A 23920-nucleotide genomic window follows, 5' to 3' on the forward strand; every position below is an offset into this window, starting at 1 on the left:
TGTGTATATACTGTATGTGTGTATATATACTGTATGTGTGTATATATACTGTATGTGTGTATATATACTGTATGTGTGTGTATATATACTGTGTGTGTATATACTGTATGTGTGTGTATATATACTGTATGTGTGTGTATATATACTGTATGTGTGTGTATATATACTGTGTGTATATATTCTGTATGTGTGTGTATATATACTGTGTGTATATATACTGTATGTGTGTGTATATATACTGTATGTGTGTGTATATATACTGTGTGTATATATTCTGTATGTGTGTATATATACTGTATGTGTGTGTATATATACTGTGTGTATATATACTGTGTGTATATATACTGTGTGTATATATACTGTATGTGTGTGTGTATATACTGTGTGTATATATACTGTATGTGTGTGTGTATATACTGTGTGTATATATACTGTATACTGTGTGTATATATACTGTATGTGTGTGTGTATATACTGTGTGTATATATACTGTATGTGTGTGTGTATATACTGTGTGTATATATACTGTATGTGTGTGTATATATACTGTGTGTATATATACTGTATGTGTGTGTATATATACTGTGTGTATATATACTGTATGTGTGTGTATATATACTGTGTGTATATATACTGTATGTGTGTGTATATGTACTGTATGTGTGTATATGTACTGTATGTGTGTGTATATATACTGTGTATATGTACTGTATGTGTGTGTTTATATACTGTGTATATGTACTGTATGTGTGTGTTTATATACTGTGTATATGTACTGTATGTGTGTGTTTATATACTGTGTATATGTACTGTATGTGTGTGTATATATACTGTGTATATGTACTGTATGTGTGTGTATATATACTGTATGTTTGTGTATATATACTGTGTATATATACTGTATGTGTGTGTATATACTGTATGTGTGTGTGTATATACTGTATGTGTGTATATATACTGTATGTGTGTATATATACTGTATGTGTGTGTATATATACTGTGTATATATACTGTATGTGTGTGTATATATACTGTATGTGTGTATATATACTGTGTGTGTGTATATACTGTGTATGTGTGTATATATACTGTATGTGTGTGTATATATACTGTATGTGTGTGTATATATTCTGTGTGTGTATATACTGTATGTGTGTGTATATATTCTGTGTGTGTATATACTGTATGTGTGTGTATATATACTGTGTGTATATATACTGTGTGTATATATACTGTATGTGTGTGTGTATATACTGTGTGTATATATACTGTATGTGTGTGTGTATATACTGTGTTTATATATACTGTATGTGTGTGTATATATACTGTGTGTATATATACTGTATGTGTGTGTATATATACTGTGTGTATATATACTGTATGTGTGTGTATATATACTGTGTGTATATATACTGTATGTGTGTGTATATATACTGTGTGTATATATACTGTATGTGTGTGTATATGTACTGTATGTGTGTGTATATATACTGTGTATATGTACTGTATGTGTGTGTATATATACTGTGTATATGTACTGTATGTGTGTATATATACTGTATGTGTGTGTATATATACTGTGTATATATACTGTATGTGTGTGTTTATATAGTGTGTATATGTACTGTATGTGTGTGTTTATATACTGTGTATATGTACTGTATGTGTGTGTATATATACTGTGTATATGTACTGTATGTGTGTATATACTGTATGTGTGTGTGTATATACTGTATGTGTGTATATATACTGTATGTGTGTATATATACTGTATGTGTGTGTATATATACTGTGTATATATACTGTATGTGTGTGTATATATACTGTATGTGTGTATATATACTGTGTGTGTGTATATACTGTGTGTGTGTGTATATATACTGTATGTGTGTGTATATATACTGTATGTGTGTGTATATATACTGTGTGTGTATATACTGTATGTGTGTGTATATATTCTGTGTGTGTATATACTGTATGTGTGTGTATATGCTCTATATGAGTGTGCATTAGCGTATAAATGTGTGATTGTAACTTCTGTGAGTATACAAATATGTAAGATTTTTAAGTGGGAAGGGGGGCCCCATAGCGAAGCCTGCTATGGGGCCCTGCCACTCCTAGTTACGCCACTGCTAGCAGTGTAAATCATCTCTACCTGGGTGCAGTGCGCATGAGCGTAACCTCAGGGGTTGAGGTGAGTGCGGTGCAGGCAGTAACTTACTGATGTCAGGTAGTGGTGCCCGGCGGTGGATGTGTCGGCTGATCACGTTTGGACACTTGTCAATGTGTCAGTTACTTTATCTTATCAGCGCTGATACATTGTAACGAAGCAACATTCCACCTCTGTACAGTGTCCTCCTCACTGCCCCCCACAAGGACTCTACATTCATGGGGGCACCTAGGACTGGCACACACTAGTATGGGGGCACCTAGGATTGGCACACACTGGTAGGGGGGCACCTAGGACTGGCACACACTGGTAGGGGGCACCTAGGACTGGCACACACTGGTAGGGGGGCACCTAGGACTGGCACACACTGGTAGGGGGGCACCTAGGACTGGTGCACACTACTATGGGGGCACCTAGGACTGGCGCACACTGGTAGGGGGGCACCTAGGACTGGCGCACACTGGGAGGGGGCACATAGGACTGGCGCACACTGGTATGGGGGCAGCTCTAATACTCTGCAGGAGAAACTTTTGCTGACTCCCAGATCCTACAGACTCCAACTCCGGAAGAAGAGACAATCCGAGAGTAATGAGGATGTTATCCTTGTCACCGATCCAAAGCCGCACAGAGGAGGCGGAGCTTAGCTGAGCCGATCATCATGTTACATAGGACTGCAAGTCACATCTACTACTTGATCTGTACTCAGCTGTTACATAGGACTGCAGTGGTAGTAGTGTGGCAGCCTCAGCTCTGCTACATCTGTACACAGACACACGTGTAGCTGCCAGGTTCGGCCTCTCTGGGGCGGGGGGGCACACCCTCTGTGACGTCGCAGTTCTGTACCTTATTTATCTTTTGGGTCGGCGCTGCTCGTGAGATTGGAGTTGGGCAGAGGGTGGAGAGCGGCGCCTGAGGCTCAGGATGGAGAAGCCAGATGTGAGTAACACGGGGTTAATGCAGGATTACAAAGGGCATCGGCAGGGCAATTGCTGCGGCACTGGGTGATAGGTAACAGTGTGGTAGTCACTCAGCTTTCCATGAGCCCTGCATTGTATAAGAGGGTCACCCCTGTGTTACTGGTGTCAGTCTACACTGCAGGAAATACAGGTCCAGCACACAATGCAGCCAGGAGGAAGGGGCGACCCGGGGAGCAAAGGTCCCGCACAGCCCACGCATCCTGGAATACAATCCCACAGTACAGTAAGGACTGGACACAGGAGGAACAACAGCGACTCATGTGCCTGATACACAATGTAATCACATACAGAAACCAGACACTAAATAATCCCCAGATACACACACGGATTATAGCCATCACCCCATTACATAACACCACACCTGATAACAGAGAGTAATAGATTGTATCCCCCCTGTACAGTCTCCTCTCCCCGGGATGTAATGGCTGATAACAGAGAGTAATAGATTGTATCCCCCCTGTACAGTCTCCTCTCCCCGGGATGTAATGGCTGATAACAGAGAGTAATAGATTGTATCCCCCCTGTACAGTCTCCTCTCCCCGGGATGTAATGGCTGATAACAGAGAGTAATAGATTGTATCCCCCCTGTACAGTCTCCTCTCCCCGGGGTGTAATGGCTGATAACAGAGAGTAATAGATTGTATCCCCCCTGTACAGTCTCCTCTCCCCAGGGTGTAATGGCTGATAACAGAGAGTAATAGATTGTATCCCCCTGTACAGTCTCCTCTCCCCGGGGTGTAATGGCTGATAACAGAGAGTAATAGATTGTATCCCCCCCCCTGTACAGTCTCCTCTCCCCGGGATGTAATGGCTGATAACAGAGAGTAATAGATTGTATCCCCCCTGTACAGTCTCCTCTCCCCGGGATGTAATGGCTGATAACAGAGAGTAATAGATTGTATCCCCCCTGTACAGTCTCCTCTCCCCGGGGTGTAATGGCTGATAACAGAGAGTAATAGATTGTATCCCCCCTGTACAGTCTCCTCTCCCCAGGGTGTAATGGCTGATAACAGAGAGTAATAGATTGTATCCCCCTGTACAGTCTCCTCTCCCCGGGGTGTAATGGCTGATAACAGAGAGTAATAGATTGTATCCCCCCCCCTGTACAGTCTCCTCTCCCCGGGATGTAATGGCTGATAACAGAGAGTAATAGATTGTATCCCCCCCTGTACAGTCTCCTCTCCCCGGGATGTAATGGCTGATAACAGAGAGTAATAGATTGTATCCCCCCCTGTACAGTCTCCTCTCCCCGGGATGTAATGGCTGATAACAGAGAGTAATAGCTTGTATCCTCCCCCTGTACAGTCTCCTCTCCCCGGGATGTAATGGCTGATAACAGAGAGTAATAGCTTGTATCCTCCCCCTGTACAGTCTCCTCTCCCCGGGATGTAATGGCTGATAACAGAGAGTAATAGATTGTATCCCCCTGTACAGTCTCCTCTTCCCGGGATGTAATGGCTGATAACAGAGAGTAATAGATTGTATCCCCCCCTGTACAGTCTCCTCTCCCCGGGATGTAATGGCTGATAACAGAGAGTAATAGATTGTATCCCCCCTGTACAGTCTCCTCTCCCCGGGATGTAATGGCTGATAACAGAGAGTAATAGATTGTATCCCCCCATGTACAGTCTCCTCTCCCCGGGGTGTAATGGCTGATAACAGAGAGTAATAGATTGTATCCCCCCTGTACAGTCTCCTCTCCCCGGGATGTAATGGCTGATAACAGAGAGTAATAGATTGTATCCCCCCCTGTACAGTCTCCTCTCCCCGGGATGTAATGGCTGATAACAGAGAGTAATAGATTGTATCCCCCCCCTGTACAGTCTCCTCTCCCCGGGATGTAATGGCTGATAACAGAGAGTAATAGATTGTATCCCCCTGTACAGTCTCCTCTCCCCGGGATGTAATGGCTGATAACAGAGAGTAATAGATTGTATCCCCCCTGTACAGTCTCCTCTCCCCGGGGTGTAATGGCTGATAACAGAGAGTAATAGATTGTATCCCCCCTGTACAGTCTCCTCTCCCCGGGGTGTAATGGCTGATAACAGAGAGTAATAGATTGTATCCCCCTGTACAGTCTCCTCTTCCCGGGGTGTAATGGCTGATAACAGAGAGTAATAGATTGTATCCCCCCCTGTACAGTCTCCTCTCCCCGGGATGTAATGGCTGATAACAGAGAGTAATAGATTGTATCCCCCCCTGTACAGTCTCCTCTCCCCAGGGTGTACTGGCTGATAACAGAGGGTAATAGCCTGCACTCAGCCTGTGATGACACTGTGTCGCCCCCTGCAGGTGGATGTCCTGAAGTACTCGGAGGCCCTTGGAGAGGTCCCGGATGGTACATTCTATAGGTTCCCCTTGGTCCCGGTGCGGGGGGTCCCCCTCATGCAGCCAATCGCTGAGTACTGGGAGAAAATAGAGACTTTCCAGGCCCGGCCGGACGACCTCCTGATCGCTACCTACCCCAAAGCAGGTACTTACCGTGACAGGACCCGTCATAAGGATCTGTTACAGGGTGTCAGTCCCTATGAGAGGAACACGACCGCAGCACAAATGTCACCCGGCTTGTTACAATGTATCAGTACAGGCTAGAGGGTCTTCCTATTATGGAGGGTTACTGTACATGTTACTGTAGCAAACCCTCAGCTGTGCAAAGTATAAGTCCAGGGCAGTAGTTATTCTCTGCAGAGTCAGAGAAGCTGCCGCGTGGCCGCAGGGTCAGAGAGGCAGCCGCGTGGCCGCAGGGTCAGAGAGGCTGCCGCAGGGTCAGAGAAGCTGCCGCGTGGCCGCAGGGTCAGAGAGGCTGCCGCAGGGTCAGAGAGGCAGCCGCGTGGCCGCAGGGTCAGAGAGGCAGCCACGTGGCCGCAGGGTCAGAGAGGCAGCCGCGTGGCCGCAGGGTCAGAGAGGCTGCCGCGTGGCCGCAGGGTCAGAGAGGCTGCCGCAGGGTCAGAGAGGCTGCCGCGTGGCCGCAGGGTCAGAGAGGCTGCCGCGTGGCCGCAGGGTCAGAGAGGCTGCCGTGTGGCCGCAGGGTCAGAGAGGCTGCCGCGTGGCCGCAGGGTCAGAGAGGCTGCCGCGTGGCCGCAGGGTCAGAGAGGCTGCCGTGTGGCCGCAGGGTCAGAGAGGCTGCCGTGTGGCCGCAGAACAAGTGATCAAAAAAACATCCACAAAAAACATAATCCCCCATATGTCCAAATTACAAAAAAATAAACATGTTATATCCTGTACAATGTGACACTACAGATCTGCTCTGAATGGCCCCTCCCTCCATTCTACGCCCGGCCGTGCGCCCCCCGTACAGCAGTCACCACCACATATGGGGGGTCCTCAGACTCGGGAGGAGTCAAATTTCAATATTTTTTCATAACTAATCACAAAAGATTTCATCAGAAATATTTCTATTACTTTGAAGTGCAATGTGTGATGGGAAAACAATCTCCAAACCCCCGGATGTTATAACCTGCTATAATGACACGGGGCAAATATTAAATATCAGGCCCGGTCCGAAAGGTCTAAAATGGCTTGGACACAAAGGGGTTGTCCAAGCTGATTAAAACAATAAACATGTACTTACCTTCTGCGGTCCCTCCCAGTGTCCCACCAGCCAGTGCCGTGCTCAGTACAGCCACCGGACACACCCACCCGCCCCCTGTCCCCGCGCTGTACCAAACACTGGGGTATGGGGTCATGTGGGCGGGACCGGCCACCTCTCCCCATGAGCGCAGCTTCCGTACCCCTATAAACAAACACGGCCATGGGCGGGGGACACCGGGAGGGCCCACAGAGGTAAGTACATGTCTATAGTTTTAATCCACCCCATCCCGGACACATAGTTTTTTTTAGGTCTCAAACAACCCCTTTAACTTTTAGCGACCTGCATGTTCTATAGCTGTAGTCACCTGGGCACCAAGCATAGGGATCTATATACCTACCTCTCTGCAGATCCTTAGTCCCTTGTGGCCCGGCCCCTATCTCCTGCTCCCCCCTGCTCCCAGCTCCTATCAGCCGTGTTTTGTATGCAGAGCAATACTGACTGTAACCAATGAGATCTCTTTAGATGAGGCTTCTCGGACCCTGCAGCTTCTCGGACCCTGCAGCTTCTCGGACCAAGCAGCTTCTCGGACCCTGCAGCTTCCCGGACCAAGCAGCTTCTCGGACCCTGCAGCTTCTCGGACCAAGCAGCTTCTCGGACCAAGCAGCTTCTCGGACCCTGCAGCTTCTCGGACCGTGCAGCTTCTCGGGCCGTGCAGCTTCTCGGGCCGTGCAGCTTCTCGGGCCGTGCAGCTTCTCGGGCCGTGCAGCTTCTCGGACCGTGCAGCTTCTCGGACCGTGCAGCTTCTCGGACCGTGCAGCTTCTCGGACCGTGCAGCTTCTCGGACCGTGCAGCTTCTCGGACCGTGCAGCTTCTCGGGCCCTGCAGCTTCTCGGACCGTGCAGCTTCTCGGACCGTGCAGCTTCTCGGACCGTGCAGCTTCTCGGACCGTGCAGCTTCTCGGGCCGTGCAGCTTCTCGGGCCGTGCAGCTTCTCGGGCCGTGCAGCTTCTCGGGCCGTGCAGCTTCTCGGACCGTGCAGCTTCTCGGACCGTGCAGCTTCTCGGACCGTGCAGCTTCTCGGACCGTGCAGCTTCTCGGACCGTGCAGCTTCTCGGACCGTGCAGCTTCTCGGACCGTGCAGCTTCTCGGACCGTGCAGCTTCTCGGACCCTGCAGCTTCTCGGGCCAAGCAGCTTCTCGGGCCAAGCAGCTTCTCGGACCCTGCAGCTTCTCGGACCCTGCAGCTTCTCGGCCCTGCAGCTTCTCGGACCGTGCAGCTTCTCGGACCGTGCAGCTTCTCGGACCGTGCAGCTTCTCGGACCGTGCAGCTTCTCGGACCCTGCAGCTTCTCGGACCCTGCAGCTTCTCGGACCAAGCAGCTTCTCGGGCCAAGCAGCTTCTCGGACCCTGCAGCTTCTCGGACCCTGCAGCTTCTCGGACCCTGCAGCTTCTCGGACCCTGCAGCTTCTCGGACCCTGCAGCTTCTCGGACCCTGCAGCTTCTCGGACCCTGCAGCTTCTCGGGCCCTGCAGCTTCTCGGACCGTGCAGCTTCTCGGACCGTGCAGCTTCTCGGACCGTGCAGCTTCTCGGACCGTGCAGCTTCTCGGACCGTGCAGCTTCTCGGACCGTGCAGCTTCTCGGACCGTGCAGCTTCTCGGACCGTGCAGCTTCTCGGACCGTGCAGCTTCTCGGACCCTGCAGCTTCTCGGACCCTGCAGCTTCTCGGACCAAGCAGCTTCTCGGGCCAAGCAGCTTCTCGGACCCTGCGGCTTCTCGGACCCTGCGGCTTCTCGGGCCCTGCGGCTTCTCGGGCCCTGCGGCTTCTCGGACCGTGCAGCTTCTCGGACCGTGCAGCTTCTCGGACCGTGCAGCTTCTCGGACCAAGCAGCTTCTCGGGCCCTGCAGCTTCTCGGGCCCTGCAGCTTCTCGGGCCCTGCAGCTTCTCGGGCCAAGCAGCTTCTCGGGCCCTGCAGCTTCTCGGACCAAGCAGCTTCTCGGACCAAGCAGCTTCTCGGACCAAGCAGCTTCTCGGACCCTGCAGCTTCTCGGACCAAGCAGCTTCTCGGACCAAGCAGCTTCTCGGACCAAGCAGCTTCTCGGACCAAGCAGCTTCTCGGGCCCTGCAGCTTCTCGGACCAAGCAGCTTCTCGGACCCTGCAGCTTCTCGGACCAAGCAGCTTCTCGGACCCTGCAGCTTCTCGGACCAAGCAGCTTCTCGGACCAAGCAGCTTCTCGGACCAAGCTGCTTCTCGGGCCGTGCAGCTTCTCGGACCGTGCAGCTTCTCGGACCGTGCAGCTTCTCGGACCGTGCAGCTTCTCGGACCGTGCAGCTTCTCGGACCCTGCAGCTTCTCGGACCAAGCAGCTTCTCGGACCAAGCAGCTTCTCGGGCCAAGCAGCTTCTCGGACCCTGCAGCTTCTCGGACCCTGCAGCTTCTCGGACCCTGCAGCTTCTCGGACCCTGCAGCTTCTCGGACCCTGCAGCTTCTCGGACCCTGCAGCTTCTCGGACCCTGCAGCTTCTCGGGCCCTGCAGCTTCTCGGACCGTGCAGCTTCTCGGACCGTGCAGCTTCTCGGACCGTGCAGCTTCTCGGACCGTGCAGCTTCTCGGACCGTGCAGCTTCTCGGACCGTGCAGCTTCTCGGACCGTGCAGCTTCTCGGACCGTGCAGCTTCTCGGACCGTGCAGCTTCTCGGACCCTGCAGCTTCTCGGACCCTGCAGCTTCTCGGACCAAGCAGCTTCTCGGGCCAAGCAGCTTCTCGGACCCTGCGGCTTCTCGGACCCTGCGGCTTCTCGGGCCCTGCGGCTTCTCGGGCCCTGCGGCTTCTCGGACCGTGCAGCTTCTCGGACCGTGCAGCTTCTCGGACCGTGCAGCTTCTCGGACCAAGCAGCTTCTCGGGCCCTGCAGCTTCTCGGGCCCTGCAGCTTCTCGGGCCCTGCAGCTTCTCGGGCCAAGCAGCTTCTCGGGCCCTGCAGCTTCTCGGACCAAGCAGCTTCTCGGACCAAGCAGCTTCTCGGACCAAGCAGCTTCTCGGACCCTGCAGCTTCTCGGACCAAGCAGCTTCTCGGACCAAGCAGCTTCTCGGACCAAGCAGCTTCTCGGACCAAGCAGCTTCTCGGGCCCTGCAGCTTCTCGGACCAAGCAGCTTCTCGGACCCTGCAGCTTCTCGGACCAAGCAGCTTCTCGGACCCTGCAGCTTCTCGGACCAAGCAGCTTCTCGGACCAAGCAGCTTCTCGGACCAAGCTGCTTCTCGGGCCGTGCAGCTTCTCGGACCGTGCAGCTTCTCGGACCGTGCAGCTTCTCGGACCGTGCAGCTTCTCGGACCGTGCAGCTTCTCGGACCCTGCAGCTTCTCGGACCAAGCAGCTTCTCGGACCAAGCAGCTTCTCGGGCCAAGCAGCTTCTCGGACCCTGCAGCTTCTCGGACCCTGCAGCTTCTCGGACCCTGCAGCTTCTCGGGCCCTGCAGCTTCTCGGACCGTGCAGCTTCTCGGACCGTGCAGCTTCTCGGACCGTGCAGCTTCTCGGACCGTGCAGCTTCTCGGGCCCTGCAGCTTCTCGGGCCCTGCAGCTTCTCGGGCCCTGCAGCTTCTCGGGCCCTGCAGCTTCTCGGGCCAAGCAGCTTCTCGGGCCCTGCAGCTTCTCGGACCAAGCAGCTTCTCGGACCCTGCAGCTTCTCGGACCAAGCAGCTTCTCGGACCAAGCAGCTTCTCGGACCAAGCAGCTTCTCGGGCCCTGCAGCTTCTCGGACCCTGCAGCTTCTCGGACCAAGCAGCTTCTCGGACCCTGCAGCTTCTCGGACCAAGCAGCTTCTCGGACCAAGCAGCTTCTCGGACCAAGCAGCTTCTCGGACCAAGCTGCTTCTCGGACCAAGCTGCTTCTCGGGCCGTGCAGCTTCTCGGACCGTGCAGCTTCTCGGACCGTGCAGCTTCTCGGACCGTGCAGCTTCTCGGACCGTGCAGCTTCTCGGACCGTGCAGCTTCTCGGACCCTGCAGCTTCTCGGACCAAGCAGCTTCTCGGACCAAGCAGCTTCTCGGGCCAAGCAGCTTCTCGGACCCTGCAGCTTCTCGGACCCTGCAGCTTCTCGGACCCTGCAGCTTCTCGGACCCTGCAGCTTCTCGGGCCCTGCAGCTTCTCGGACCGTGCAGCTTCTCGGACCGTGCAGCTTCTCGGACCGTGCAGCTTCTCGGACCGTGCAGCTTCTCGGACCGTGCAGCTTCTCGGGCCCTGCAGCTTCTCGGGCCCTGCAGCTTCTCGGGCCCTGCAGCTTCTCGGGCCCTGCAGCTTCTCGGGCCAAGCAGCTTCTCGGGCCCTGCAGCTTCTCGGACCAAGCAGCTTCTCGGACCCTGCAGCTTCTCGGACCAAGCAGCTTCTCGGACCAAGCAGCTTCTCGGACCAAGCAGCTTCTCGGGCCCTGCAGCTTCTCGGACCAAGCAGCTTCTCGGACCCTGCAGCTTCTCGGACCAAGCAGCTTCTCGGACCCTGCAGCTTCTCGGACCAAGCAGCTTCTCGGACCAAGCAGCTTCTCGGACCAAGCAGCTTCTCGGACCAAGCTGCTTCTCGGACCAAGCTGCTTCTCGGGCCGTGCAGCTTCTCGGACCGTGCAGCTTCTCGGACCGTGCAGCTTCTCGGACCGTGCAGCTTCTCGGACCGTGCAGCTTCTCGGACCGTGCAGCTTCTCGGACCCTGCAGCTTCTCGGACCAAGCAGCTTCTCGGACCAAGCAGCTTCTCGGGCCAAGCAGCTTCTCGGACCCTGCAGCTTCTCGGACCCTGCAGCTTCTCGGACCCTGCAGCTTCTCGGGCCCTGCAGCTTCTCGGACCGTGCAGCTTCTCGGACCGTGCAGCTTCTCGGACCGTGCAGCTTCTCGGACCGTGCAGCTTCTCGGACCGTGCAGCTTCTCGGGCCCTGCAGCTTCTCGGGCCCTGCAGCTTCTCGGGCCCTGCAGCTTCTCGGGCCCTGCAGCTTCTCGGGCCCTGCAGCTTCTCGGGCCAAGCAGCTTCTCGGGCCCTGCAGCTTCTCGGACCAAGCAGCTTCTCGGACCCTGCAGCTTCTCGGACCAAGCAGCTTCTCGGACCAAGCAGCTTCTCGGACCAAGCAGCTTCTCGGGCCCTGCAGCTTCTCGGACCAAGCAGCTTCTCGGACCCTGCAGCTTCTCGGACCAAGCAGCTTCTCGGACCCTGCAGCTTCTCGGACCAAGCAGCTTCTCGGACCAAGCAGCTTCTCGGACCAAGCAGCTTCTCGGACCAAGCTGCTTCTCGGACCAAGCTGCTTCTCGGGCCGTGCAGCTTCTCGGACCGTGCAGCTTCTCGGACCGTGCAGCTTCTCGGACCGTGCAGCTTCTCGGACCGTGCAGCTTCTCGGACCGTGCAGCTTCTCGGACCCTGCAGCTTCTCGGACCAAGCAGCTTCTCGGACCAAGCAGCTTCTCGGGCCAAGCAGCTTCTCGGACCCTGCAGCTTCTCGGACCCTGCAGCTTCTCGGACCCTGCAGCTTCTCGGGCCCTGCAGCTTCTCGGACCGTGCAGCTTCTCGGACCGTGCAGCTTCTCGGACCGTGCAGCTTCTCGGACCGTGCAGCTTCTCGGGCCCTGCAGCTTCTCGGGCCCTGCAGCTTCTCGGGCCCTGCAGCTTCTCGGGCCCTGCAGCTTCTCGGGCCAAGCAGCTTCTCGGGCCCTGCAGCTTCTCGGACCAAGCAGCTTCTCGGACCCTGCAGCTTCTCGGACCAAGCAGCTTCTCGGACCAAGCAGCTTCTCGGACCAAGCAGCTTCTCGGGCCCTGCAGCTTCTCGGACCAAGCAGCTTCTCGGACCCTGCAGCTTCTCGGACCAAGCAGCTTCTCGGACCCTGCAGCTTCTCGGACCAAGCAGCTTCTCGGACCAAGCAGCTTCTCGGACCAAGCAGCTTCTCGGACCAAGCTGCTTCTCGGACCAAGCTGCTTCTCGGGCCGTGCAGCTTCTCGGACCGTGCAGCTTCTCGGACCGTGCAGCTTCTCGGACCGTGCAGCTTCTCGGACCGTGCAGCTTCTCGGACCGTGCAGCTTCTCGGACCGTGCAGCTTCTCGGACCCTGCAGCTTCTCGGACCCAGCAGCTTCTCGGACCCTGCAGCTTCTCGGACCCTGCAGCTTCTCGGACCCTGCAGCTTCTCGGACCAAGCAGCTTCTCGGACCAAGCAGCTTTTCGGACCAAGCAGCTTCTCGGACCAAGCAGCTTCTCGGGCCCTGCAGCTTCTCGGACCAAGCAGCTTCTCGGACCCTGCAGCTTCTCGGACCAAGCAGCTTCTCGGACCCTGCAGCTTCTCGGACCGTGCAGCTTCTCGGACCGTGCAGCTTCTCGGGCCCTGCAGCTTCTCGGGCCCTGCAGCTTCTCGGGCCCTGCGGCTTCTCGGACCCTGCGGCTTCTCGGGCCCTGCGGCTTCTCGGGCCCTGCAGCTTCTCGGACCGTGCAGCTTCTCGGACCGTGCAGCTTCTCGGACCGTGCAGCTTCTCGGACCGTGCAGCTTCTCGGGCCCTGCAGCTTCTCGGGCCCTGCAGCTTCTCGGGCCCTGCAGCTTCTCGGGCCAAGCAGCTTCTCGGGCCCTGCAGCTTCTCGGACCAAGCAGCTTCTCGGACCAAGCAGCTTCTCGGACCCTGCAGCTTCTCGGACCAAGCAGCTTCTCGGACCAAGCAGCTTCTCGGACCAAGCAGCTTCTCGGACCAAGCAGCTTCTCGGACCAAGCAGCTTCTCGGACCAAGCAGCTTCTCGGGCCCTGCAGCTTCTCGGACCAAGCAGCTTCTCGGACCCTGCAGCTTCTCGGACCAAGCAGCTTCTCGGACCCTGCAGCTTCTCGGACCAAGCAGCTTCTCGGACCAAGCAGCTTCTCGGACCAAGCAGCTTCTCGGACCAAGCTGCTTCTCGGACCAAGCTGCTTCTCGGGCCGTGCAGCTTCTCGGACCGTGCAGCTTCTCGGACCGTGCAGCTTCTCGGACCGTGCAGCTTCTCGGACCGTGCTTCTCGGACCGTGCAGCTTCTCGGACCGTGCAGCTTCTCGGACCCTGCAGCTTCTCGGACCAAGCAGCTTCTCGGGCCAAGCAGCTTCTCGGACCCTGCAGCTTCTCGGACCCTGCAGCTTCTCGGACCCTGCAGCTTCTCGGGCCCTGCAGCTTCTCGGACCGTGCAGCTTCTCGGACCGTGCAGCTTCTCGGACCGTGCAGCTTCTCGGACCGTGCAGCTTCTCGGACCGTGCAGCTTCTCGGGCCCTGCAGCTTCTCGGGCCCTGCAGCTTCTCGGGCCCTGCAGCTTCTCAGGCCCTGCAGCTTCTCGGGCCAAGCAGCTTCTCGGGCCCTGCAGCTTCTCGGACCAAGCAGCTTCTCGGACCCTGCAGCTTCTCGGACCAAGCAGCTTCTCGGACCAAGCAGCTTCTCGGACCAAGCAGCTTCTCGGGCCCTGCAGCTTCTCGGACCAAGCAGCTTCTCGGACCCTGCAGCTTCTCGGACCAAGCAGCTTCTCGGACCCTGCAGCTTCTCGGACCGTGCAGCTTCTCGGACCGTGCAGCTTCTCGGGCCCTGCAGCTTCTCGGGCCCTGCAGCTTCTCGGGCCCTGCGGCTTCTCGGACCCTGCGGCTTCTCGGGCCCTGCGGCTTCTCGGGCCCTGCAGCTTCTCGGACCGTGCAGCTTCTCGGACCGTGCAGCTTCTCGGACCGTGCAGCTTCTCGGACCAAGCAGCTTCTCGGGCCCTGCAGCTTCTCGGGCCCTGCAGCTTCTCGGGCCCTGCAGCTTCTCGGGCCAAGCAGCTTCTCGGGCCCTGCAGCTTCTCGGACCAAGCAGCTTCTCGGACCAAGCAGCTTCTCGGACCCTGCAGCTTCTCGGACCAAGCAGCTTCTCGGACCAAGCAGCTTCTCGGACCAAGCAGCTTCTCGGACCAAGCAGCTTCTCGGACCAAGCAGCTTCTCGGGCCCTGCAGCTTCTCGGACCAAGCAGCTTCTCGGACCCTGCAGCTTCTCGGACCAAGCAGCTTCTCGGACCCTGCAGCTTCTCGGACCAAGCAGCTTCTCGGACCAAGCAGCTTCTCGGACCAAGCAGCTTCTCGGACCAAGCTGCTTCTCGGACCAAGCTGCTTCTCGGGCCGTGCAGCTTCTCGGACCGTGCAGCTTCTCGGACCGTGCAGCTTCTCGGACCGTGCAGCTTCTCGGACCGTGCAGCTTCTCGGACCGTGCAGCTTCTCGGACCGTGCAGCTTCTCGGACCCTGCAGCTTCTCGGACCCTGCAGCTTCTCGGACCAAGCAGCTTCTCGGGCCAAGCAGCTTCTCGGACCCTGCAGCTTCTCGGACCCTGCAGCTTCTCGGACCCTGCAGCTTCTCGGGCCCTGCAGCTTCTCGGACCGTGCAGCTTCTCGGACCGTGCAGCTTCTCGGACCGTGCAGCTTCTCGGACCGTGCAGCTTCTCGGACCGTGCAGCTTCTCGGGCCCTGCAGCTTCTCGGGCCCTGCAGCTTCTCGGGCCCTGCAGCTTCTCGGGCCCTGCAGCTTCTCGGGCCAAGCAGCTTCTCGGGCCCTGCAGCTTCTCGGACCAAGCAGCTTCTCGGACCCTGCAGCTTCTCGGACCAAGCAGCTTCTCGGACCAAGCAGCTTCTCGGACCAAGCAGCTTCTCGGGCCCTGCAGCTTCTCGGACCAAGCAGCTTCTCGGACCAAGCAGCTTCTCGGACCCTGCAGCTTCTCGGACCAAGCAGCTTCTCGGACCCTGCAGCTTCTCGGACCAAGCAGCTTCTCGGACCAAGCAGCTTCTCGGACCAAGCAGCTTCTCGGGCCAAGCAGCTTCTCGGGCCCTGCAGCTTCTCGGACCAAGCAGCTTCTCGGACCCTGCAGCTTCTCGGACCAAGCAGCTTCTCGGACCAAGCAGCTTCTCGGACCAAGCAGCTTCTCGGGCCCTGCAGCTTCTCGGACCAAGCAGCTTCTCGGACCCTGCAGCTTCTCGGACCAAGCAGCTTCTCGGACCCTGCAGCTTCTCGGACCAAGCAGCTTCTCGGACCAAGCAGCTTCTCGGACCAAGCAGCTTCTCGGACCAAGCTGCTTCTCGGACCAAGCTGCTTCTCGGGCCGTGCAGCTTCTCGGACCGTGCAGCTTCTCGGACCGTGCAGCTTCTCGGACCGTGCAGCTTCTCGGACCGTGCAGCTTCTCGGACCGTGCAGCTTCTCGGACCGTGCAGCTTCTCGGACCGTGCAGCTTCTCGGACCGTGCAGCTTCTCGGACCCTGCAGCTTCTCGGACCAAGCAGCTTCTCGGGCCAAGCAGCTTCTCGGACCCTGCAGCTTCTCGGACCCTGCAGCTTCTCGGACCAAGCAGCTTCTCGGACCAAGCAGCTTCTCGGACCAAGCAGCTTCTCGGACCAAGCAGCTTCTCGGGCCCTGCAGCTTCTCGGACCAAGCAGCTTCTCGGACCCTGCAGCTTCTCGGACCCTGCAGCTTCTCGGACCCTGCAGCTTCTCGGACCGTGCAGCTTCTCGGACCGTGCAGCTTCTCGGACCGTGCAGCTTCTCGGGCCCTGCAGCTTCTCGGGCCCTGCAGCTTCTCGGGCCCTGCAGCTTCTCGGGCCAAGCAGCTTCTCGGGCCAAGCAGCTTCTCGGGCCAAGCAGCTTCTCGGGCCCTGCAGCTTCTCGGGCCCTGCAGCTTCTCGGACCAAGCAGCTTCTCGGACCAAGCAGCTTCTCGGACCAAGCAGCTTCTCGGGCCCTGCAGCTTTTCGGACCCTGCAGCTTCTCGGACCAAGCAGCTTCTCGGACCAAGCAGCTTCTCGGACCAAGCAGCTTCTCGGACCAAGCTGCTTCTCGGGCCCTGCAGCTTCTCGGGCCCTGCAGCTTCTCGGACCCTGCAGCTTCTCGGACCCTGCAGCTTCTCGGGCCCTGCAGCTTCTCGGACCAAGCAGCTTCTCGGGCCAAGCAGCTTCTCGGACCCTGCAGCTTCTCGGACCCTGCAGCTTCTCGGACCAAGCAGCTTCTCGGACCAAGCAGCTTCTCGGACCAAGCAGCTTCTCGGACCAAGCAGCTTCTCGGGCCCTGCAGCTTCTCGGACCAAGCAGCTTCTCGGACCCTGCAGCTTCTCGGACCAAGCAGCTTCTCGGACCCTGCAGCTTCTCGGACCGTGCAGCTTCTCGGACCGTGCAGCTTCTCGGACCGTGCAGCTTCTCGGGCCCTGCAGCTTCTCGGGCCCTGCAGCTTCTCGGGCCAAGCAGCTTCTCGGGCCAAGCAGCTTCTCGGGCCAAGCAGCTTCTCGGGCCCTGCAGCTTCTCGGGCCCTGCAGCTTCTCGGACCAAGCAGCTTCTCGGACCAAGCAGCTTCTCGGACCAAGCAGCTTCTCGGGCCCTGCAGCTTTTCGGACCCTGCAGCTTCTCGGACCAAGCAGCTTCTCGGACCAAGCAGCTTCTCGGACCAAGCAGCTTCTCGGACCAAGCTGCTTCTCGGGCCCTGCAGCTTCTCGGGCCCTGCAGCTTCTCGGACCCTGCAGCTTCTCGGACCCTGCAGCTTCTCGGGCCCTGCAGCTTCTCGGGCCAAGCAGCTTCTCGGGCCAAGCAGCTTCTCGGGCCCTGCAGCTTCTCGGACCAAGCAGCTTCTCGGACCAAGCAGCTTCTCGGACCCTGCAGCTTCTCGGACCAAGCAGCTTCTCGGACCAAGCAGCTTCTCGGACCAAGCAGCTTCTCGGACCAAGCAGCTTCTCGGACCAAGCAGCTTCTCGGACCAAGCAGCTTCTCGGACCAAGCAGCTTCTCGGACCAAGCAGCTTCTCGGGCCCTGCAGCTTCTCGGGCCCTGCAGCTTCTCGGGCCCTGCAGCTTCTCGGGCCAAGCAGCTTCTCGGGCCCTGCAGCTTCTCGGACCAAGCAGCTTCTCGGACCAAGCAGCTTCTCGGACCCTGCAGCTTCTCGGACCAAGCAGCTTCTCGGACCAAGCAGCTTCTCGGACCAAGCAGCTTCTCGGGCCCTGCAGCTTCTCGGACCAAGCAGCTTCTCGGACCCTGCAGCTTCTCGGACCAAGCAGCTTCTCGGACCCTGCAGCTTCTCGGACCAAGCAGCTTCTCGGACTAAGCAGCTTCTCGGACCAAGCAGCTTCTCGGGCCCTGCAGCTTCTCGGGCCCTGCAGCTTCTCGGACCAAGCAGCTTCTCGGACCCTGCAGCTTCTCGGACCAAGCAGCTTCTCGGGCCCTGCAGCTTCTCGGGCCAAGCAGCTTCTCGGGCCCTGCAGCTTCTCGGGCCCTGCAGCTTCTCGGACCAAGCAGCTTCTCGGACCAAGCAGCTTCTCGGACCCTGCAGCTTCTCGGACCAAGCAGCTTCTCGGGCCCTGCAGCTTCTCGGGCCCTGCAGCTTCTCGGGCCCTGCAGCTTCTTGGGCCCTGCAGCTTCTCGGACCAAGCAGCTTCTCGGGCCCTGCAGCTTCTCGGACCGAGCAGCTTCTCGAACCCTGCAGCTTCTCGGACCGAGCAGCTTCTCGGACCGAGCAGCTTCTCGGGCCCTGCAGCTTCTCGGACCAAGCAGCTTCTCGGGCCCTGCAGCTTCTCGGACCAAGCAGCTTCTCGGACCAAGCAGCTTCTCGGACCAAGCAGCTTCTCGGACCAAGCAGCTTCTCGGACCAAGCAGCTTCTCGGACCAAGCAGCTTCTCGGACCAAGCAGCTTCTCGGGCCCTGCAGCTTCTCGGACCAAGCAGCTTCTCGGACCAAGCAGCTTCTCGGACCAAGCAGCTTCTCGGACCAAGCAGCTTCTCGGACCAAGCAGCTTCTCGGACCCTGCAGCTTCTCGGGCCCTGCAGCTTCTCGGACCAAGCAGCTTCTCGGACCCTGCAGCTTCTCGGACCCTGCAGCTTCTCGGGCCCTGCAGCTTCTCGGACCCTGCAGCTTCTCGGACCCTGCAGCTTCTCGGGCCCTGTAGCTTCTCGGGCCCTGCAGCTTCTCGGGCCCTGCAGCTTCTCGGGCCCTGCAGCTTCTCGGGCCCTGCAGCTTCTCGGACCCTGCAGCTTCTCGGACCCTGCAGCTTCTCGGACCCTGCAGCTTCTCGGACTCTGCCTGCCACTGATTGGACAGAGAAGGGTAACATAACACACACACCCCTCTGCTCCAGCACCTCCTCACTGACAGTGGAGAGGATTACACCGGACAGATACCAGAACTGAAATCTCAGCAACCGTTGTGGCTAGAAAGAAAATTCCAGGTGCCCCTGAGGCATGTGTGAAGTGGTGACCGGTCAGCTTTAAGCAGGGTGGGTCAGATGTTTCTGCTGTGGGCGGAGCTCTAGCTGTAATTCTCTAGTTACTCCCAGATCTGCGTGTTTTCTCACGGTTTCTCTTTGCAGGGACCACGTGGATGCAGGAGATTGTGGACTGTATAATGAATGATGGGGATGTGGAGAGGAGCAGGCGCGCCCCCACACACGTGCGCTCCCCCTTCCTGGAGATTGCCTCCCCGCCCCCCGTGCCCTCAGGTAAGTCACTGCACTGGACCCTGACGTCAGGCGACACCCCCTAGTGGTCATGGAATGTAAAGGGGTTACCGGCCACAGATCTGTTTATGTGATGCCCTATACTCCAATCACATCTAGAGCTGCATTCACAGTTCTGCTGTAATCCCGCTGCAATGCACCCTGTACAATCACAGAGGGGGGATGACAGCAGGACATGCAGCTCTGAATGTCAGCAATATATGACAGGTATGTGTACCTGCTGATAGAGCGTCCCTATTTATTTCAGGGATCGATCAGTTAGAGGTGACCCCATCTCCCCGGCTGGTGAAGACCCATCTGCCCTATGAACTGGTGCCCAACTCCTTCTGGCAGCAGAAGTGCAAGGTAACAGCGCCCCACAAGAGAGACTCCGCCCCACCCCCTCCCATGAGTGACCTCCGCCCACCCCCTCCCACAAGAGACTCCGCCCACCCCCTCCCATGAGAGACCTCCGCCCACCCCCTTCCACAAGAGTTACTCCGCCCCACCCCCTCCCACAAGAGTGACATCCGCCCCACCCCCTCCCACGAGTGACCTCCACGCCACCCCCCTCCCATGAGTGACCTCCGCACCACCCCCTCCCACGAGAGTAACCTCCGTGCCACCCCCCTCCCACGAGAGCGACCTGCACACCACCCCCTCCCAAGAGTGACCTCTACGCTGCCGCCCCCCATAATAGTGACCTTTGTGTCCCCTCCCCACAATAGAGACCTCTGTGACCCCCCTCCCCACAATAGTGACCTCTGTGCGCCCCACACAATAATGACACACCACTTTGTCTTCTCTCCATGCAGACGATATACGTTGCTCGTAACGCTAAGGATAACGCCGTGTCATATTATTTTTTCGATCTGATGAACAAGACGCAGCCGCACCCTGGGACCTGGGAGGAATATCTGCCCAAGTATATCAGGGGCGACGGTGAGTGAGACATCACATCCCCTTACACCCCTGTGCAGCTCCATGTCCTTCCAGGGCTCCGGTCACACATCTCCCATAATGCAACGTATCAGATTATAACAATAAATAACCATCAGGCACCTTGTATCATAGTGTGTACACTGGTCTGGTTCACCGTGATACGTAATTCATATAAAAGAGTACTGAGACCAACTGTGCAATCCAAGAAATTTCTTTATATTAGACTTGGATGACAACGGACATAACGCCATATAAATACATCACCAGTTCACGCCTCAATATGCTAAAAGTCCACACTATGTAATCCTGGCTCCACTGAGACGCCGAACGCCCGGTGTGTCCTATGACGTTTCGGAGGTAACCCCTCCTTCCTCAGACATGCGCAGTGCCGGTTAGGGAAGGGTTTAAATACATATGAAGCAACAACATAGTGCAATATTTAAGAAACCCTATCAAAACAACAATACAGCAATGACATCTTATTAACACTTATACATAACATCAAAAAACATAAGAATCCCTACAAAAATGCACTGAAGCAGCATTGTTCATTCAACCCGTGGGGTTGCAACGTATCCAACTTAGTAATCCAATATGCCTCACGCTGTAAGGCTGCATTCACACTACAGTATGGGGGACGTATATACGGCCGATATACGTCCTCCATAGACGTCAATGGGCGCACGGCGCCCTACGGGAGCGGTACGGTGCAGCACACGTGCAGCACCGTACCGCTCCGTACCCGGGAAAAAGATAGGACCTGTCCTATCTTTTCCCGTAATACGGCACCGTGCGCCATAGGTTGCTATGGAGAGGGGCGGGGGAAGCTGCGCTCACCTCCTCCTCCTCCTCTCCCCGTGCACTGCCGTTGCCCGGTACGGTACGGGCGGGCAATGGCAGTGTGAATATAGCTTAAGAGTTTTTTGCTCAGAAGCCATTCGTTATCCTGCATCACCTCTTCTAATATTAACCACCGTAAGTCACTAACTTGATGTTTATTTTCTCAAAAAGTGTCTAGCCACACCAGTTTCCTGTTTGACCCTTTCCTTGCCAGTAATAAGTTCCTCCTCACTAAAACAGACTGGTGTGGATAGACACTTTCGAGAAAATAAACATCAAGTTAGTGACTTACGGTGGTTAATATTAGAAGAGGTGATGCAGGATAACGAATGGCTTCTGAGCAAAAAACCCTTAGGCTATATTCACACTGCCATTGCCCGCCCGTACCGTAGCGGGCAACGGCAGTGCACGGGGAGAGGAGGAGGAGGTGAGCGCAGCTCACCCCCGCCCCTCTCCATAGCAACCTATGGCGCACGGCGCCGTACTACGGGTAAAGATAGGACATGTCCTATCTTTTTCCCGGGTACAGAGCGGTACGGTGCCGCCGTGCGCCCATTGACGTCTATGGAGGACGTATATCGGCCGTATATACGTCCCCCATACTGTAGTGTGAATGTAGTGATTCTTATGTTTGATGTTATGTATAAGTGTTAATAAGATGTCATTGCTGTATTGTTGTTTTGATAGGGTTTCTTAAATATTGCACTATGTTGTTGCTTCATATGTATTTAAACCCTTCCCTAACCGGCACTGCGCATGTCTGAGGAAGGAGGGGTTACCTCCGAAACGTCATAGGACACACCGGGCGTTCGGCGTCTCAGTGGAGCCAGGATTACATAGTGTGGACTTTTAGCATATTGAGGCGTGAACTGGTGATGTATTTATATGGCGTTATGTCCGTTGTCATCCAAGTCTAATATAAAGAAATTTCTTGGATTGCACAGTTGGTCTCAGTAGTCTTTTATATGAATTACGTATCAGATTATAGTCAGTAACACACCTGTCCACTAGGTGGCAGCAGCCATCACATCCTGAGATCACACATTGCAGCAGCACAGCAGCCGACCTCCCCCTGTCCACACATTGCAGCAGCACTGCAGCTGACCTCCCCCTGTCCACACATTGCAGCAGCACCACAGCTGTCCTCCCCCTGTCCACACATTGCAGCAGCACCGCAGCCGACCTCCCCCTGTCCACACATTGCAGCAGCACCGCAGCCGACCTCCCCCTGTCCACACATTGCAGCAGCACCGCAGCCGACCTCCCCCTGTCCACACATTGCAGCAGCACCGCAGCCGACCTCCCCCTGTCCACACATTGCAGCAGCACCGCAGCCGACCTCCCCCTGTGCACACATTGCAGCAGCACCGCAGCCGACCTCCCCCTGTCCACACATTGCAGCAGCACCGCAGCCGACCTCCCCCTGTCCACACATTGCAGCAGCACCGCAGCCGACCTCCCCCTGTCCACACATTGCAGCAGCACCGCAGCCGACCTCCCCCTGTCCATACATTGCAGCAGCACCGCAGCCGACCTCCCCCTGTCCACACATTGCAGCAGCACCGCAGCCGACCTCCCCCTGTCCACACATTGCAGCAGCACCGCAGCCGACCTCCCCCTGTCCACACATTGCAGCAGCACCGCAGCCGACCTCCCCCTGTCCACACATTGCAGCAGCACCGCAGCCGTCCTCCCCCTGTCCACACATTGCAGCAGCACCGCAGCCGACCTCCCCCTGTCCACACATTGCAGCAGCACCGCAGCCGACCTCCCCCTGTCCACACATTGCAGCAGCACCGCAGCTGACCTCCCCTCTCTCCATGTAGTGCCCTGGGGCAGCTGGTTCGACCACGTCCTCGGGTGGTGGAACGCCAGAGAGAAGCACAACATCCTCTACGTGTTCTATGAAGACATGAAGGAGGTGAGGACATGGCTGACTCCAGAGAGAAGTAGCTGCAAAACATCTTGTCTAACAAATTGTCACTTTTTTTGTACAGGACCCCAAGAGGGAGATCCGAAAAGTGATGAGATTCTTGGGGAAGGACCTTCCAGAGGACGTGGTGGAGAAGGTCTACCAGCACACCTCCTTTAATGCCATGAAGGAGAACCCGATGGCTAACTACTCCAGCATACCCAGCAATGTCATCGACCAATCAGTGTCCCCCTTCATGAGGAAAGGTATCAATAACATAGCACTGCAGTTATCAGAGTGGCCACTAGATGTCAGCACTAAGCACATATTGAAATTCAAGACTGACTCACTTTCTGGCATGCTGTAAAGCATCAGAGAAGCTGTAACCCATCCACGGAGAGGATGAAGCTGCACAGGAAGAGACCAGAGGGGAAGATTTAGACCTCTAGACCCCCCTTTAGACACCCTAGTAATTACTTTTTTTGTTGTTTTTTACTGTTTTAGGGGAAGTTTCTGATTGGATGAATCACTTCTCAGAGGCTCAGAATAAGATGTTTGATGAGGAGTACCAGAAGAGGATGGCGGGGTCCACCCTGAAGTTCCGCTGCAAAATCTGATGCCACATGCGAGGCCAGAACCATTACTGTCACCGCCGGGCCCCTCGGAGTTCCCCCCCTCCTATGGTGCCAATCCCTGTCCCTCCATCCAAGCCGCTGCTCCCTGACCTCAGTGCTTTAAAGGGATAGGCACACAATCCACAGGGAGTCCACCTCTGACCAGGTGAAACTTGGACCCAAAGCCTCCGACCTCCTGGACTTTATTACTGATTCCAGTTTCTCTCTCCGGGCTCTGACACCGGCACATAAAGGGTTACACCTTTTTCTCGGGGTGCTGCCATATGTATTGCACTTTATGTTCTTGTTGTGGTATATCTGTGATTATGCGGATGGGGAATAGGTCTGCTGAACCCCATGAATCCCTCCTACTGTTAGAGCTTCACTCGCCTCCATGAGAGTGACATATGTCCCCTGCCTTTACTCTCAATACAATCCATAGCAGAGGGGAGGGGATTAATAGAGAGCACAGAGCACAGCAGTGTGAGGACACGATCCTAGTGAACT

The 23920-nt window shown here is 56.2% G+C and overlaps 1 protein-coding gene across 1 annotated transcript; it reads left to right on the forward strand.

Annotated features, from left to right (window-relative positions):
- Positions 1–2969: 2969 nt before the first annotated feature.
- On the forward strand, positions 2970–23712 carry LOC140074577 (sulfotransferase 1 family member D1-like). Its single transcript, XM_072119580.1, has 8 exons — positions 2970–3106; positions 5440–5620; positions 18980–19108; positions 19374–19471; positions 19921–20047; positions 22714–22808; positions 22885–23065; positions 23304–23712. Exons 1-8 carry the CDS (start codon positions 3092–3094, stop codon positions 23414–23416), a joined length of 939 nt encoding a protein of 312 aa, XP_071975681.1. The 5' UTR covers positions 2970–3091; the 3' UTR covers positions 23417–23712.
- Positions 23713–23920: the final 208 nt, after the last annotated feature.

This window comes from Engystomops pustulosus, chromosome 8 (genome assembly GCF_040894005.1).
Source record: "Engystomops pustulosus chromosome 8, aEngPut4.maternal, whole genome shotgun sequence".
Classification (NCBI taxonomy): Eukaryota; Metazoa; Chordata; class Amphibia; order Anura; family Leptodactylidae; genus Engystomops; species Engystomops pustulosus.

Bases quoted from the DNA above. Each gene is read 5' to 3' on its own strand.
- LOC140074577 (XM_072119580.1), top strand. The intron at 22,809-22,884 runs GTGAGGACATGG...TTTTTTGTACAG, and splicing joins TCTATGAAGACATGAAGGAG to GACCCCAAGAGGGAGATCCG. The intron at 23,066-23,303 runs GTATCAATAACA...TTACTGTTTTAG, and splicing joins GTCCCCCTTCATGAGGAAAG to GGGAAGTTTCTGATTGGATG.